We start from the raw sequence: 15,778 nt of genomic DNA, 5'->3' as shown, positions 1-15,778 counted from the left end.
GGGAACAATTTGTGAATGAAAAGACAACACATTTTCCGCTTTTAAAAGGAACAACCAACCGATTCCAATTGCGCGCACCTGAAAAAACGGGCGAGCATAACGGAGGGCGTCTGTGTCTACCGCACCTGCTGCACCGTGACAAAACAAACAGCAGAGGGCGCCCTCGCTTACGACAACCACACCATTTATGAGGAGCAAATAAACGTTGGAGTGCATCAACAGACTTTTATTCAAGTGGTCTGATGACGAAAGAAGGCAAAATGAAATAACGTTCCGCCACCGGTGATGACATTACAGTACATTTCCATCAACAAATGAAAAGATTATGAGGGCCATGCGTGGAATGTTGTCACCAGCTCTGATGGGTTGATTAGGAAATCAGGGAGCCATACGCTGGTTTTCATCATGAGAAAATACAAAGAGAGCAGTTCAACCGGAGTAAGAGAATGTACACCTGATTTGATGCCGCTAGTGTCCACAGCTGTACAGAAAATATTTGGGGGGGGGGGGGGGGCTGCGGCAGCTGACGGCGGTGATTGCAGGGGAGCGAAAGGAGGATGTGGATCAGTGCCATGACGAGCGGGCGCGTTGCGCGGCTGTGACTACCGGAGAAGCGACCACTTGATCTGTTCCTTGGCAGACTGAAGGACCTGGGAAGGAAACGTTGCTTTCAGTAAACTAATGACAAAGAGGAGCTCGCCCTATGTCCGCAGAATGTCATTTTCTTTGGGGCGGCGGGCCCATCGCCAGTCAACATGGCGTAGAAAACTACTGCCTTGAATAATTCAAATTTGTCGGCGGGGACCAACCTGGGTGACGGTCTGCTCAGTCAAAGGCACATCATCCCCCTAAAAAAAGAGCAGATGTTTTAGGTTCACAGCATGGAACAGCACCAAGAGAAGAAGGTGGTGGTGGCGGCGGCTTACTCTTAGGGCCACACGGTGAACAACTTGCTGAGGGTCACTCTCGAGGATCACCCTGCAGGGGGCAGCAAAGGGAATGGTCATCGCCTCAACACCACAACGGAGGCTGATGGAGACGCTTACGCTTAACTCACCCTCCGTCCACAATCTCATCCACGGCAAGGAAAAGCCCCTCCATATTGTCCAACAATGCTCTGCGCTCAACATTTTTTCTGTAGGTTTGAGTACAGAAGACAAAGTTTTTCTGAACCGGTCCAAGAAAATGACATGTTAATGAAAAACGTCAACAGCATACCTTAGCATCTGACTGAGGGAGTCGAAGAGACAGTTCAGAACAGACATCAGCATCAGCTGTTCAAATGAGAAACATTTCTTTTTCAAATGGAAGCTGTTTGTGTCTAAAATGTCACTTTTGTTCCTTACAGCACAAGTACATTTCAAACAAAAGTAAAATGGACTCGACACGGGTCGACCCGTCGTTGTTACGGGATACAAACACGTACCTCATTTTCATACGAACTTCCAATCACATAAAAGAAGAGGTCAATGTTGCTCTTGTAGACAACCGTGAGGCCTTCCAGTAATGCGATCTCACCTTGTGATGCACATAGACAACATCCATATTCAACATAATGCAACACGTCTTCAAAATGGGGGAAACACTATGACATCTCTTACTGTCTGTCCTATGTGTTTTGTTGAATATGTTCTTCTCAAATGCTTTCTGTTCCTTCACTGTGGGGTAAGTGTCATCATAATACTGCAGAAACATGTCATCGGGTCCGATTAATGCATAACCGGGAGAATTGCCAAAGTTTGACTCAAGAAATGCAACGAACTCTCCTGTACCTTGGCATAAAGTCGGTCGCCATCATTGTCCAAAATGAGAATTGCCTTCACGGTGTACAAAGACGGTTCCTGTTCAAATGACACATCGTTACAAACAAATACAATGAAGCTCACTTGGCATTTGAACACCAGCTGGTGGCGGGCGTTGCTTTTGCTGCTTCAAACGTCAACAAAATGCAAATTTCACAGGACGACGCCGAATTGCAAATGAGCGACGAATGAACTTGAAACATACACTATACCCATAGCCGATTGTTGCTCTTTGATTTGTCTGATCACCAGAACGCACGAAAGCCAAGCTAACAAGTAAGCTCACTGAGGATGGCTAGCTCGCTAGCTAGCTAGCCGGCTAGTTAGCTAGGTAACGCGTTGTTGTTCCATTCCACGACCGAACCAACCCCGTGTCTATGTTGGCCACAATATCACACGGGGTGGTTAGAAAACAGAGCCTCTCGTCGACGTAGCGACATTACCAATATGGGAGTATCCATCTTGTTTCTTGTTAGCAAACCCGGTGAAGTGGACTTGTCGTTAATCACGTGATACGGTACGCAGAATGAGGCGCTTTCCTATTGGCTGGCGGCAAACACACGTCGCTCGGCACTTTTCTCGCGAGATCGAGCAACTTTTCAGCGACCCTGGTCCAAAAAGCACTTCCGGTTTGCACATTTGGCTTAATCACCGCAGACTCGAGCTGCAAAGGAGCATGACTTATTAACGAATTGATTTGAACGTTTAAAACAGTTCTGAAATATACATAAGAATATAGATACTTAGGAAAAATATCAACACACCTGACAAATTACACAAAAGTGTTGATAAGCAATCTAAACTACAACAAAATGTATTTTCTAAATGTTTTTAAAATATAAATCATGTAATGCTGGTGTATGAATAATCCCAACCAAGCAGTGGCTGCGTCCTTTTGCGACTTTGGGCAACAAAGTCCATCAAAGTCCCTTGAAAATGAATTTCCACTTGGGTGCCCATGTGCCACACGTATATGTCTACTTTTGGGAGGCCAAGTTGGGGATAAAAGTAGACATCAGCCTGGCTGGCAAATAAACTATTCACTACATTAATGCATCTTTTTATGATACGGTCGGTATCGAGCTTGTTGAGCAAAAGACGAGAGCTGTTGCATTGATAAGTGAAAGGGGTGAAGGAGAGACAATCAGATGAAATGGTTGACTTTCACCAATAACGTGACCCCACGTGACCTTTGTGTCAGCAGAATTGACACAATTGTGTACATTTGCAACAATAGTCCCGTTTTTATTTCCACACCGAGGTATATATCGCTGTCATGTTTTCAATTCCCGACTAGGCCAGGGACATTTTTTGCGTGGAAAGTTTTCATGTGGTCTGCTTGTACTCATCTTTTTTTTTCTTTTTTTTCCCCCCAATACCCTCCTACATTCAACCAACTCCAATTATCCTACCTCCCACTTCTGGGAAGCATTGGGAAAAGCAGGCCAATGGGGTTTTCCCTCTATCTCAGTCTATAAATGACATCACAATTTGGCCTGACGCTTCGATATTTTCAGCTCAGAGTTTTCGAAAAAGAACAAAATAACATAGCTGTGCGTAGCGGTGAAAGCAACGGTATTGTGTTGTTGTCGAGAACACATAACTATATGAATTGAAAACGACGTTGCGGGCAACCGTGGTCGTCGGCAATGTTTGTATAGTTAAAGCCTGGTTTTCAAATTTAGCTTTCCGCATTAAAATTTGTTGTTGCGCCTGAACGGCGTAAGGATGCTGTTTCGATCAAAATACGACGAATCATCTTCACCATGATTATGTGTGATCTTGTCCATTTAAGTTTGCTCGTCGCTGAAGATGATCAAATATGAAACAAAGTTTGCCTCGTTCTGATCGTCGTCTGCCAGCGGAACCACAACAGTTTGTGAGTTGCCTTCCTTCCACTCAAGTGTTTCTTTTATCAGTATTGAGCAGAAGTTCCGCTTCCCCTGCCTTCCATCTTCAAGCGAGCAGCGTGCAGCGCACTTGCTAGCCCACCTGTCTTCCGCCACCGACGCTTCAATTGCAACCTCGGGTGTCTTTTGTGTAGTCGGTCAAGTCGAGGAGGACGAGCACGATGCCGATCGCATCTCTAACGGGCTCGCCAACATGTCTTTGAAATCCAATGGAATGAAACAAATTCAATTATTTTCCAGATTGAACTGATTGGAGAAGGTGTTGCAGACTGATCGATACCAAGGTCTCATGGATCTTTACGTGAATCCACTGAAACCACTTTGCAAAATTTCCCCCAAAAAACAAAGATAGACAAGATGGCAAGTGACGCAATCTGAAATTTTTTGCCAAGCCTTATCTCGATGGAAACATTGAAATGAATGCCGGCTAAACGGTAACATTCGGCCAACCGTGTTTTGACGCTTCCTCATTTTCTGCCACTGGACTTGCGATGTGTCAAAACCACGCGTGATAGTTATTCTCAGAAATAAAACACATCTAGATTCCTTTCAAGGTAAGTCCACTTGGTTCCTCTTTTTTTTTTTTTGTCTCTCTCTCTCTCTCTCTCTCTTCCACGAAATGTGTAGGCGACTTATTTCCAATCAACCACCAGACCCCCATTCGAAAGAAAAAAGAAAAAAAAAGCTGCCGGGAAAACTTAATGGAGGCAAACAAATAAACGGGACGGGAGGAGCGTGGGCGTCTACTGCGTCCAGATGCCAAAGGCGCCGGCCACTTCTGCGGTGGCGCTAATAACACGCTTGCGGTGTCGCAGCTTGAGTCAGGGGCGAGCTGCGAGCACGGGCCTGGCCTCGCCGGGAAGGCCTTGCCGGTAGCGCTCGGGAAATCCCTGGCTGGCTTGATTCCGGGTAGACGTTCACCTTTTCCCGCTCTCTCTCTCCCGCATCTGAACAACAGCGCACAAACAAGCCGGATTCTTTATGATATGCTCAAAGTATGATGTCGTTTATTTACTAAAAAGCGGAAGCATCCGTTAACAAAATGGTTGACATTGAGCTATCATCCATCACGACTCTGGCCGGGGTGCACACTTTTGAAGCAGCGAGTTCAATCCACGCTCGGACGCCGCTCGTAGCGGTTCTCTCAAGTCGTTTCTTTTTTGCTAAAGGATGGGAACGGTCGCCATGTGAGGCATTCTCTCCCTCCCTTCCTTCCTTCCCCTCACTCACCCTGGACGCCAAGTCGAGGAACAATGCGTTCTTTCTTACCTGTACATTCCATTTGTAGGTCTCAATCCCACCCCTGCCCTGCCCAAAAGAAGTCTTCTTCTGACTCCAGGTGTTCCCTCGTCATACCCTTTTGCTTCAGGAGCATTTGGAAGGACACAACTCGACTTGTTTTGGGTTTTTTTGTCTTCTGTGGCGCACGTATATTTTGGCAGGGATGGACCATGGCGGCAGCTTGTGGCTTTGTGGTTTGTCATGTGGGCAAGGGGGAAATTTGGAGGTTGGGGTGCAAGCGTGCTATTAAGAAGTACTTTAGAGGAACGTCGCCTTTGAGCCATCCCATTTTTGCTGGTGTGTGTCGCTGAGCACATGCGGACACACACACTCAAGCACAGTGCGCTTGGAGGAGCCCGGATGATTTTTGTGTCCAGGGCAGGACGATGGCCATCAGCTGACCCACGTACGCGATGTTGCTCAGGTATGTCGCTTCCCTCTTGTCGTTTTTTTCAATTCGACAAACTAAATTTGTGTGGATGAGGATGATGAGCGAGACTTTTTGTATCATTTCATGTTCAATTTTATTGATGGATGTTTTTAGGCGCATCATTGCCATGACGCTGAAGTCGTTTTTTGTTTTTTTTTGGGATGTATTTCAACATAACTTGCAGGCGCTTTTGAAAGCTATTTTGCAATGTTGTTGTCTTATCTCCTAACAGGCCATTGCGTCTCTTACATTTTTTTTTTTAAGATAATATTTTATCCACCGGTCACAAGTTTGACAAAGCTTTCCCAATTTCATAATGTGAAAAGTTTATTATATATATATATATATATATATATATATATATATATATATATATATATATATATATATATATATATATATATATATATATATATATATATTATATTCAAGCTAAAACATCAACAAACTCTGTGTGATGTAACAGCAATCGGAATCAATCATGACAACGGCTCATTTCAATTCTAATCAAATATTAGCAAGTGAGCAGGTCGTTTCGACGCTCGTCCATTTTGAAACATTTGGACGAGGCGACAGAGTTTGCAAAACGACAAGTAGCAAGAATGTGCCGAGCGACATTTAGAACGCAGACTGTTTCCAAAAAACGTTCACGGTCTTCCAGCAGACCTCGGCCGCTGTCGTAGAATATGCTGTTTCCCTAGAGATTGTCTTATCACCGGTTGGCACAGCTGATGGGCGGAGTCAACTGTTTGGGAACATTCGTGTTCCAGAAAGCCTTCACAGAAATTAAACTGCCAGAAATGAGCATGCTTGACCTTAAGGAGGAGAAAAAAGAAGCGGACAAGTGTCAAGACACGCCACAGCTGATATTGCCGTGATCTCGTGCTCATGTGTGTGTGTGTGTGTGTCTTTTTAGTATATCTCTGTCCTGATAGTAAAGTGTTGGTGATCATTGGATACGTAATGATAAGTGAATCCTTAAAAGGTTGAACTTCTGCAACAAGAGCTTGGCCTAAATGTGTTCAACAGCCAACTACGTGCCCCCGCCAAGGAGGACCTGCGAGGTAGGGCTCGTCAAAGACTTTGGATTTACAGCTTTACCCCCCGTGTCGACGCTCAAATGTTTTTTTGGTTTCTCTTTCAAGCTACTGGCCTTCCCTTCGAGCAGAGCGTGCGGCGGAGCTCCTGCTCATTTCCTCGGCGGTAGAACTCATGGAGCGCAACACTCGCAGACAGACATGGACGTGGTCTGGCAGGAATTGATGGCCATAACAGAATTGCAGGTGACTGCGGCATTTGCACAGGCACCTTTTTTTTGTATATGTAGCAGACTGCAAAAGAAAAAAAGTTGCCACCAGACGGACTCCCGGCCTGACTACCCATGGTGACTTGTTGTTGCAGGGCTTGGAGACATCTGGCGACAGCTCCTACCAAACAAGCCAATACCAAAGCATCGAGTCAGCGCCTCTGATGGGCGCATACGAGGCCGCCCAACGCCATTCCGCGGAGCCCCCCGCATTTGAGGTGGGCCCGGCCGAAGCGTACGACGGAGGTTATTCCGAAGGAGGTCACCGCGCAGAGCAACTCTATGAGCACTCGGGACCGCAACTTGATCAGACGATGGCTCTCGCCGGACAGATGAGGTCACCGGGCGTCGGTCGAGATGACAGAAGGCCCAACGGCGGTGTGACCCGTCGGGCTATGTGGACAACACGCGGCCACGGTTCGTTTGCTCATTCGGCCGATGATCTGGAGTCAGACTCTGGCCTCTCGCTAGGCTCTAGCCCACCTTTGGCCTCACCGGAAACTTCCGCTGCTGGGTTACTGGCGGCCTACAGGAGTTTGGACATGTCTGTCGCATGCGACGGGGAAACGGGCGGCGGAAGAGCGCCCAACTACCAGACTGATTACCAGAGTCGCTTTGACGCTTACCCGCACACAGGTGCGCAAGAATCTTATTTCGCAGCCCAACCGCACTTGAGCCATTCGCAGTTCAACACGGCGAATTCCGAGCCAGCCAAAAATCCGGTGGATGACCTTTACCGCCCCGAGTCAGCCAGCAGAGGGAGCTGGCAATACGCCGTGGATTCAAAAGCTCAAGGAGTCGTTCAGACACCCGCCAGCAAGGATGAGAGGCGGGCCGCGGCATTGAAGATCCCCTTCCCGATGGAGAAGATCGTCAACCTGCCGGTGGATGACTTCAACGAGTTGCTGACGCAGCACACCCTGAACGATGCCCAATTGGCGCTGATCAAGGACATTAGGCGCAGGGGTAAGAACAAAGTGGCGGCTCAAAACTGTCGTAAGCGTAAACTGGACAGTATCATTCATCTGGAGAGAGAGCTGGCTCAGCTGCAGGCTCACAGAGACAGCCTGGTGCAGCAGAGGTTGGAATTCCAGCGCAGCTTGACGTACATCAAGCGTCACCTCAGCCAACTCTACACCGAGGTGTTTTCTCAGCTGACGGATGAAAGCGGACGACCGTATTCCGTCGACGAGTACTGCTTGCAACAGATGGCCGACGGCGAAACCTATCTGGTGCCTCACGCGACGTTGCGCGGAAAGGAATAGCGTCATTCGTAGGGAAGTGAGCGTTTGTGTCGGGGCGACGCTCGTAGGGAAAAAAAAGAGCGTTCGTGTCGGGGCGTCGTCGGGTGTTTTATTGTGCATTGCGCGTTCTGCAAGTTAAAACACCAGCTCTTTATGAAAATAACATTTATTTTTAAAAAAATAAAACATTGGTCTCTTCAGATGAATCTAAAAATAAATAAAATCTGCAGTCCTTCTCCAGAATCCTGCAAGAGAAACACAGAGCATCAAGGATCCACCCCACTTCATCAGATGAGGTCCAGGTTCACGACAATTACTGTATTTTCCATATCAAATCTAGAGCCCAAATTTCTTGAATTCAAATGTGTAATTTCAATCAAAATAAAAGTCAAGAGCATCGCCGGTTGTACCTGATGTAGCCATTTGCCGGAGATACGTACGAGGTCGTTCCGCCGTGGGCAAACTTGTATGTCCCCTGAAATTAGAAGCACAAAGTCAATGGAATCCAGCGGCCACTGGACCGGATTGGCGGCATGCAAATATTATGTCTCATTGGGATGGGCAATTTCATAAAAAACACTTTAATCATTACTGTGCTGTCACACATCTGACTACCACATGGACATGATCAAGCAAGGTGTACGTTGAGAAGTCTTGTCTTACCTACACAGGTAGCATTTAAGTCTTTGGAAGCTGCTGCCTTGCTAGCCTCAGGCTTCTGTCCTCACCCTCCCCTGCTTCAACGTTCCTGGCGACGATTGCTACTTCTCTCCCTCAGCTGGCTTCCACGGCTAGCCTCACAGAGCGCATGTAAGCTAGCGTCCCTCGGATGACCTGCGTAGCAAGCGCGAGCGAGTCTTTTCGAACCCCTGTCAGCCCTCAACCGGTCGAGGCCTACCACGTGGATGCTCTGTCATTGGGCTCTGCTCGTGGCGCTCCCAGCTGTATGCAAAAGTCAGCCGGCCGGCCGGCCCTCTTCCCAAAACCACTAAAGGAGGCTAACAAGAGTTTGTAAAAAGACTGAAAGTTTGTTTATTTCAGCTCAACTTGGATGCAGTTACAAATAAAACCAGAGATTAAGGACAACATATCTACATAAAACCCTCATTGGAATGCTTGCTTTCCAGAAACAAAATTGGATAAAACAAAATCAAAACACAAAAACGCTTAATGGAACACCACCCTCCATTTTTTTTTGTTTGTTTTTGTTTAACCTAGTATACATCTGTCGCAGCGGAAGTAACCTGCCACGTGTTTGGCTGAGCAGATTTAGGAGGTACACCTGCGGCTGCCCTGTCACTTCCTCTCCTTGCTCTCCTCTTGCTGTCACTTCCTCTCCTAAGTACTCAGCCCTGTTGAACAATACGGAACAACATTGTTAACTGCGCGCTGACTTCATAGGACTTGAGATCCAGAGTTTTTTTTTATTTCTTATTTTAAGGTTATGAGCACCGAACAATAGATCCCTGTCACTACAAAGACTGGAAAGCCGGTGGCCACGGCATCAATACTCACCCCTTTAGTCACTTCAAAATCGCCCTTGACGTCCATAGCCACTGTTTGAGTTTCCCCCATAGCCACCTTCGACACAATCAATTACGCAATCAGTCTATATCCAATAACGCCACGACGGCGTTGAAACATCCACTCACCGTAGCTCCTGCTGCCGCCTCCACCGCCGCCGCCGCCGCTGCCAAAGTTGTTCTTCATGGGGCCAAAGTTGGAGGACTGAGAATCATAGTGACCCATGTTGTAGCTGCCACCCCCTCCGCAGCCTGCAGGATATGGCGGCACGGGATCATTTTGCAGGCCAAATGTCACAATGTTCCGCCGCCCCCAAAAAAATTACTTACCGTAACCGTTGCTGTCGTAGTTATTTCCGCCGTAGCCTCCGCCGCCACCACCTCCCTGGTTGTAGCCTTGGCTATAGCCGCGGTTCCCTCCATTGTTATATCCCCCTCCATAGCCTAAAAACCAAGATCCCTTTTCAGCGGGGCAGTCAAAAGCTGTGCGCCAAGTTAGTCTCAACCCAAAAACTGCACACTTACCCCCATCATTGCCGTTGTAGTGGTTGTCACTATATCTACCTCTGCTGCCTGGAAGGAGACGGACAGGTTAGCAACAGACAACACTCTGTACTTGCAGCGGCGTACCCCGCGCTCACCCTGGTTGTAACCTCTGTCGTAGTCATAGGGCCGCCCGCCACCGCCTCCACCGCCGCTGCGTCCGCCCGAAAATCCTGTTTGACGTTTTGAAAAAAAGCTTAGCAAGACAGATATTGTGTAGATGATTCATGCCGTGCGTGCAAGCGGCGAGTACCTCCTCCTCTCATTCCCGAGGACTGCATATCCTGCCGCGGGAGGGCCTTTCTCACTTCGCAGTTGTGGGAGTTAATGGTGTGATATTTCTGAACTGCAGGCACAGAAACATGTAGTCCGCACCTTTAGTCTACAAACATGTCACACACAGCCGTTCCATTCTGAGTCACGGTCAAAAGTGCACTTACTGACGATCCTGTCCACTGCATCGTGGTCATCAAAAGTGACAAAACCAAAGCCCCTCTTCCTTCCGGTATTCCGATCGTTCATAATTTCAACCACCTCAATCTTGCCAAATTGCTCGAAATAGTCACGCAAGTGTTGTTCTTCAGTGTCCTCCTTAATACCCCCAACAAATATTTTCTTGACTGTGACATGAGCGCCCGGTCGGTTGGAGTCCTGCAACAGGAGAAATCAATCAACACACCATCTATCGATCCACTAGCCTTAAAAACCATCGAGATTGTTGTACTACCTCTCTGGAAACGGCACGCTTAGGTTCAACCACTCTTCCGTCCACCTTATGGGGACGAGCTGACATAGCAGCATCCACCTCCTGTACTGATGAGTAGGTGACAAAGCCAAACCCCCTGGATCTCCTGTTGTTGGAATCCCTCATGACCTAAGCGGCCATCACAAGAGATCATTTAAGTCAACTCCTGAGAAAACGCAAATAGTTGAATTCAAACTAACTTACCACACAATCAGTAAGACTACCCCATTGTTCGAAATGGGCCCGCAAACTTTCGTCTGTGGTTTCGAAGCTCAATCCTCCGATGAACAGCTTGCGAAGCTGCTCTGGCTCACGTGGAATCTACACAGTAAGAGAGTCTGCAATAGTGCATGACCGCGGAGATCTCAGAGATGCATCCCGAGAGTAACACAGGGCGTCTGCGCAGTTTCATTTGAACGTGTCGGAAGAGACAGCCGAGGTTCCGCGTTGCAGTCAAGCGCTGGGTGGGGGAGGGCGAAATCGCCGCCATTACGCCACAATATGGTGGCGGTAGGCTCATGTATTGCTGACTTACAATTACTTCTGAAATATCACCCAGTATTGCAACGGTGTAATCATTTAGTTGCGACTGACTATAAACAATTCACAAAAGCAGAGAATTACGAGGATGGGAAATCCTAAGAACAATAGAGCACGAGGCCCGGGCTCCTATAAAATGGCGGCATTACAGTTCGTGTCGCGCATTCAAATTGAGTAAACGCGCAAAAAAAATACGGATTACAAACTGGTGCACTTTCTCCTTCTGTCTCTACTTAATAACGACGAGGTACTCACATCTTTAGACATTTTGCTCGCAGAGTAACTTCACCCGACGCGCTTCAATTTCAATGAAAAAGGTGAATCGCGTCAGGCAGGCACGCGAAGACTGCCTCTCAACAGTAGAATAAATAGTTAAACATCCACCTCTTTGACTCAACGATTGGTCAGGAGTTCCCGCTGAGGCTTGACGTCACACAAACAAGACTATCTATTGGACACAATCATGTCAATCAGCCATGAGCTCCAATCGCTAACGAGGTAGGCGCGGCCGCAGTTTCCGCCCGACCCAAATACTCGAGTGCATTTTCTGCATTATCGATCGCATTTGCAATCCATATATTAATCACAAACCACATACATATCTATACAAGTTTTGAATGTCGGTCATTTGCGATTCATTGAACGTCATTCATAGACGACATTTGGTTTTTGGTGGGGACATGCGCATCGCTGTTATTAGAGTTCATATATGTGGTAAGCTACCATAATTACTGTCATGTCTTATGTGTATGTTCCCTCGCTTTCTCATTCTTTTGTTTTCCTCCCCTATTAATGATGCATTAAGCTTCGACTGATGGTAATTGATGGGCTTGCAATAGTTTAGGGACGAGGAAGGGATGAGCGGTTGACGGGCGGCCAATATAGGTCAGAAGCTGGCTGAGGGGCGGAGACATTCGTTCATTGTGAGCTTTAAGGCGCGCTTTTCACGCACCGGGACAAGCAAGCGTACAGTACCCTTATGTGGTCTCGGCTAAATGCTAAGTTAGCCTCAGCTGTCCTTCACAAACAAGCAGCCTCCCCATCTTGCAATCGGCCAAGACTGATGCTTGTCGCGTGAACAAGGTAAGCAAACACGTAATAGGCGCGTCGTCTGTTAGCTAAGCACTCGCGAGCAGGCTATCTTCGTTAGCTTTTGCTCTGCACAACTGTCCATTGATTAGCACGCCAGCTAGCTAGCGTTAGCATGGTATCGTTTTTATTTTACGTCTTGGTGACTGAAATGGGAAGCATTGATACTTCTGCTCTCATGTTTTTCTAGCCAATGCTTAGTTTGTAGTATTCCGCGATCAAACAAATGCCTGTAAATGTTGTTGTCGCAGTGCTAAACCAGAGCTGTTAGCCATTTTTTTTCAACTTGATGGTATCTGTAAGCAATGTTTTTGTTTCCCCATCACGTGATTAATTTTGATACGACTTGTGTACTCGTCAGAATGTATATTATTATTTGCTGCTATAACCAGTGAATATCTTCACCGTGTTATACTTCGTTATTCACGGAACAACACGGAGCCCTTTTGTTTGTTTGTTTGTTTGTAAACCACTCGTTTAAATGTTCGTTTGCAGGAAGTGAGCCTTCAAGTGAACGTCATCGAAAGTTCTTCCCCAACCAACTTTGCAATGGGCAAAAAGTCTCGCGAAGACGACTCCTCTTCATCGGATGAAGAAGAGTATGTTGTGGAGAAGGTGCTGGACCGGCGGGTGACGAAAGGCAGGGTCGAGTTCTTTCTCAAGTGGAAAGGATATTCAGAGTAAGTTTTTTTTATTTTTATTATTATTATTTTTTTGTGTACCTAAAGAGATGGACTGATTTAAATGGGAGATGTATGAGAAAAATAATCATGTTTACAGCTGCAATTAATAATGATGTAGGCCATTTATTGTTTTGATTATTTGTTGATGAATAAGAGAGGAAAAAAAGCTGTCTCATCCATTATTTATGCATCCGGTGCAAAAAATGCACACATGTAAATTAAGATTCTCTAACTGGTTTGGTCTGTAACATGTCAGAAAATAGGAGAATACCCATTGCAATTGTTCAGTTGTGATTTGTTCTCAGCAAGCACAACACATGGGAACCAGAGAAGAACCTGGACTGCCCCGAGCTCATTTCCGAGTTTATGAAGACTTACAAAAAAAGTGGGAGCTCTACTCCAAGTAGCGCAGCCAGCAAGCCCGGCACAGCTCCCTCTCCAGGACGTGCCAAAGACTCCGGTAGCTCCAAGAAGAGGAGCTCGGATGATGACGAAGACGAGGAAGGTGGAAGCAAACCTAAAAAAAAGAAAGAGGTAATGATGCCAGCATCACTTTGGTGACACTATAGATTGAGCTATGATGGGCAAATATTAATTCCTATCCCCCCAAAAAAAATCCCATGTTAAGGATTGATGTTGCTTTGTGTTTCAGGATGAAATTCTAGTGGCCCGAGGCTTTGAGAAGGGCCTTGAACCAGAGAAAATCATTGGAGCAACTGACTCGTGTGGTGATTTGATGTTCTTAATGAAATGGTAAGGCGTTACACTTGCGAGCTCATCTCATTTTATCAATCCGACTATCACAAGCACTCGTAGTTTGCTTTTGTGCGCAAAGTTGGGAAACTTTGATGGTGGCCTCTTACTTCAATTATTGCAGCCTTGAACAACTTTGGCTAACAATCTTTGGGAAAGCTTGCGAGGAGGGGAGGTGTTAATATTTGAAAAAAGGTATCTTTCCCAAGCGTTTTTAGGATCTGGACAACCTTTGGTCCTAGTACCGGTCCTTCTAGAGGAAAGAAAAAAAAAAAAAAGCGTTTCAATTGGGCCCAAAATCTCCTTTTGAGCTCGAGCCCGTCTGAGACGACGTGTAGACCCCGGATCGATCACATGAAGGCCATTCCCGTCTTTGCCTCTCAAATGAGCGAGAAGTTGACGGTGATGTTTTTTTTTAACCGGGCTCAATCGTTTTTTGCCTCCGACAGGAAAGATTCCGATGAGGCGGACCTTGTGCTCGCAAAGGACGCCAATCTCAAGTGCCCGCAGATCGTCATCGCCTTCTACGAGGAGCGCCTCACCTGGCACGAAGACGGCGACAAGAAGGAGAAGGACGCCGTCAGCGTGTGAGTTTCTTCGCCTCCACGGAAAAGGAAAACTTCTCCGCCACACGGACAAGCTCGAGTCAGACATTTTTACCCCCCCCCCCCTCCCAACCGCATCCCCACACGCTGTACATTGTCCGCCAAAGACGCTCATACAGTGGACACAGACCGCCAACCCTCTTTAGACCAATCTTTTTGTCATCGGGTGTCCCGTCGCAAATGAGAAACTGCTGCATCAGTCACCTCCCGGACCCGTGTGCGCTCGCTGCCACCTTGTGGATGAACACGGTGAAGCTCACCATTGCCGACAATAAGCCGGTGCTTTTCATTTCCAAATATTAGTCCTCAAATCACATCATGATTTTGATCATTATGACTCGAAGCTTTAGAATGTTGCCTGATCAGGCGTATCCTGCCTTCATTTGATGGGCAACCATTCTTCAGTGCTTCCTGTCATTTTGTCTTCACCGATACTTTCCAAGATGGGTGACCTATTTTAAAAAGTAAGTGTCGTGTGTTCCAAAATAGTTTTTAGGGCCAAATATGTTTTTAATGAGCTTTATTTTACTTAGCAACAAAGCCTTCAATAGTTCTGGTGTGACAGTCTTTTTACACTTTTTTTTTTTTTCTTAAACATTGCAGACTTTTTAAACAAAACGTGAGCCGTTCCTTTTGTGATGTTAAACAGAGTATGGCAACATACTTCAATAAATTGTTTCGATGTTGAATTTGCTGTTGGTTTTATATTTTCTGATCGCAAATATTCCCAAGATGTACACTCTTAAAACTGCTGGGTTGAAAATTGAACCGGCCCAGGAAATTGGGGCATTTTGATGCAATTTCAGGTTGTTGATTTTATTTTATTTTTTTGCAAAAAAAAAAAAAAAGCAACCGAGGAGGTTGGGTCCTGTGTGGCTTCCATTTTTATATCTCAAATTTATTTATTTTTTGACCTAGCAGTGTATGTATTCAGCTGGTGGGCTCGTGCACTGTAAGAGGGCGGGAAACCAAAAACGTCACAATAACACATTAATTGGATCCAACAGTCAAACAAAAAAATTGAGTACATAATTGGTACATATCTTGTACCAGTCTATATCACCAGCAGGTGTCACTGTTGGACAAAAGCATTCATCTTTTTTTTTTTTACTTGCATTACTTTCCGGCCTAATTTAAGGTTTAGCACGTCAGCAACGGCGTTCATCAGATACAGTAACTACCTTTTTAGCGCACTGGCTGAGGAGTGATCTAAACTCCTTCCGTTTTCAGATGAACTCATTTGAACCAATCAACGTTTCACCAATTACAACCCCAGCTCGCTCAAACTAAAGTCCTCGTTGTGTATTACAATATTCATGTCCCA

The 15,778-nt window shown here is 46.3% G+C and overlaps 4 protein-coding genes across 7 annotated transcripts; 2 read left to right on the top strand and 2 right to left on the bottom strand.

Moving 5' to 3' along the window:
- Positions 1-205: 205 nt before the first annotated feature.
- Positions 206-2,365, bottom strand: copz1 (COPI coat complex subunit zeta 1). The gene is made up of 9 exons (XM_085926573.1): positions 2,246-2,365; positions 1,773-1,841; positions 1,602-1,683; positions 1,427-1,518; positions 1,219-1,274; positions 1,058-1,135; positions 927-978; positions 810-848; positions 206-650 (listed from the first exon to the last, which is right to left on the bottom strand). Exons 1-9 carry the CDS (start codon positions 2,261-2,263, stop codon positions 603-605), a joined length of 534 nt encoding a protein of 177 aa, XP_085782699.1. The 5' UTR covers positions 2,264-2,365; the 3' UTR covers positions 206-602.
- Positions 2,366-4,204: 1,839 nt separating this feature from the next.
- nfe2 (nuclear factor, erythroid 2) lies at positions 4,205-9,320 on the top strand. 3 transcript variants are annotated; one of them, XM_085926057.1, is made up of 5 exons: positions 4,205-4,266; positions 5,001-5,417; positions 6,409-6,487; positions 6,569-6,706; positions 6,825-9,320. In XM_085926057.1, exons 3-5 carry the CDS (start codon positions 6,440-6,442, stop codon positions 7,992-7,994), a joined length of 1,356 nt encoding a protein of 451 aa, XP_085782183.1. In that variant the 5' UTR covers positions 4,205-4,266; positions 5,001-5,417; positions 6,409-6,439; the 3' UTR covers positions 7,995-9,320. The 3 variants fall into 3 exon arrangements, with proteins under 3 accessions (XP_085782183.1, XP_085782098.1, XP_085782268.1); XM_085925972.1 differs by having other exon boundaries at positions 6,127-6,487; XM_085926142.1 differs by lacking the exons at positions 4,205-4,266; positions 5,001-5,417 and having other exon boundaries at positions 5,893-6,487; positions 6,592-6,706.
- Positions 8,112-11,709, bottom strand: LOC147062810 (heterogeneous nuclear ribonucleoprotein A1-like). 2 transcript variants are annotated; one of them, XR_015067766.1, is made up of 12 exons: positions 11,580-11,709; positions 10,989-11,105; positions 10,767-10,913; positions 10,480-10,690; positions 10,293-10,385; positions 10,138-10,212; positions 10,022-10,069; positions 9,827-9,940; positions 9,626-9,748; positions 9,489-9,554; positions 8,384-8,448; positions 8,112-8,218 (listed from the first exon to the last, which is right to left on the bottom strand). XR_015067766.1 is itself a non-coding variant. In XM_085926269.1 (11 exons), exons 1-10 carry the CDS (start codon positions 11,589-11,591, stop codon positions 9,502-9,504), a joined length of 993 nt encoding a protein of 330 aa, XP_085782395.1. In that variant the 5' UTR covers positions 11,592-11,709; the 3' UTR covers positions 8,982-9,325; positions 9,489-9,501. The 2 variants fall into 2 exon arrangements, 1 of the variants encoding a protein (XP_085782395.1); XM_085926269.1 differs by lacking the exons at positions 8,112-8,218; positions 8,384-8,448 and adding an exon at positions 8,982-9,325.
- A 515-nt stretch (positions 11,710-12,224) lies between these two features.
- cbx5 (chromobox homolog 5 (HP1 alpha homolog, Drosophila)) lies at positions 12,225-15,143 on the top strand. Its single transcript, XM_085926441.1, has 5 exons — positions 12,225-12,407; positions 12,909-13,093; positions 13,402-13,630; positions 13,749-13,849; positions 14,299-15,143. The coding sequence occupies exons 2-5, from the start codon at positions 12,963-12,965 to the stop codon at positions 14,438-14,440; spliced, it is 603 nt and encodes a 200-aa protein (XP_085782567.1). The 5' UTR covers positions 12,225-12,407; positions 12,909-12,962; the 3' UTR covers positions 14,441-15,143.
- Positions 15,144-15,778: the final 635 nt, after the last annotated feature.

The sequence above is a fragment of the Syngnathus leptorhynchus genome, chromosome 1, assembly GCF_054491065.1.
Source record: "Syngnathus leptorhynchus isolate UIUO chromosome 1, UIUO_Slep, whole genome shotgun sequence".
Lineage (NCBI taxonomy): Eukaryota > Metazoa > Chordata > Actinopteri > Syngnathiformes > Syngnathidae > Syngnathus > Syngnathus leptorhynchus.
This window is presented reverse-complemented; position numbering and strand designations above follow the sequence as displayed.

What these genes read in the sequence shown, in the direction of transcription:
- cbx5 (XM_085926441.1), top strand. Translation starts at nt 12,963, where the DNA reads ATGGGCAAAAAGTCTCGCGAAGACGACTCCTCTTCATCGGATGAAGAA. An exon ending in AAGTGGAAAGGATATTCAGA is followed by an intron (nt 13,094 to 13,401) that starts GTAAGTTTTTTT and finishes ATTTGTTCTCAG; the next exon opens with CAAGCACAACACATGGGAAC. An exon ending in TTGATGTTCTTAATGAAATG is followed by an intron (nt 13,850 to 14,298) that starts GTAAGGCGTTAC and finishes TGCCTCCGACAG; the next exon opens with GAAAGATTCCGATGAGGCGG.
- LOC147062810 (XM_085926269.1), bottom strand. An exon ending in CGACAGAGGTTACAACCAGG is followed by an intron (nt 10,070 to 10,137) that starts GTGAGCGCGGGG and finishes GTCTCCTTCCAG; the next exon opens with GCAGCAGAGGTAGATATAGT. An exon ending in CTACAACGGCAATGATGGGG is followed by an intron (nt 9,941 to 10,021) that starts GTAAGTGTGCAG and finishes CTTGGTTTTTAG; the next exon opens with GCTATGGAGGGGGATATAAC.
- nfe2 (XM_085926057.1), top strand. Translation starts at nt 6,440, where the DNA reads ATGTGTTCAACAGCCAACTACGTGCCCCCGCCAAGGAGGACCTGCGAG. An exon ending in CGCCAAGGAGGACCTGCGAG is followed by an intron (nt 6,488 to 6,568) that starts GTAGGGCTCGTC and finishes TTCTCTTTCAAG; the next exon opens with CTACTGGCCTTCCCTTCGAG. An exon ending in TGGCCATAACAGAATTGCAG is followed by an intron (nt 6,707 to 6,824) that starts GTGACTGCGGCA and finishes TTGTTGTTGCAG; the next exon opens with GGCTTGGAGACATCTGGCGA.
- copz1 (XM_085926573.1), bottom strand. An exon ending in CAAAACACATAGGACAGACA is followed by an intron (nt 1,519 to 1,601) that starts GTAAGAGATGTC and finishes GTGCATCACAAG; the next exon opens with GTGAGATCGCATTACTGGAA. An exon ending in GAAGTTCGTATGAAAATGAG is followed by an intron (nt 1,275 to 1,426) that starts GTACGTGTTTGT and finishes TCATTTGAACAG; the next exon opens with CTGATGCTGATGTCTGTTCT.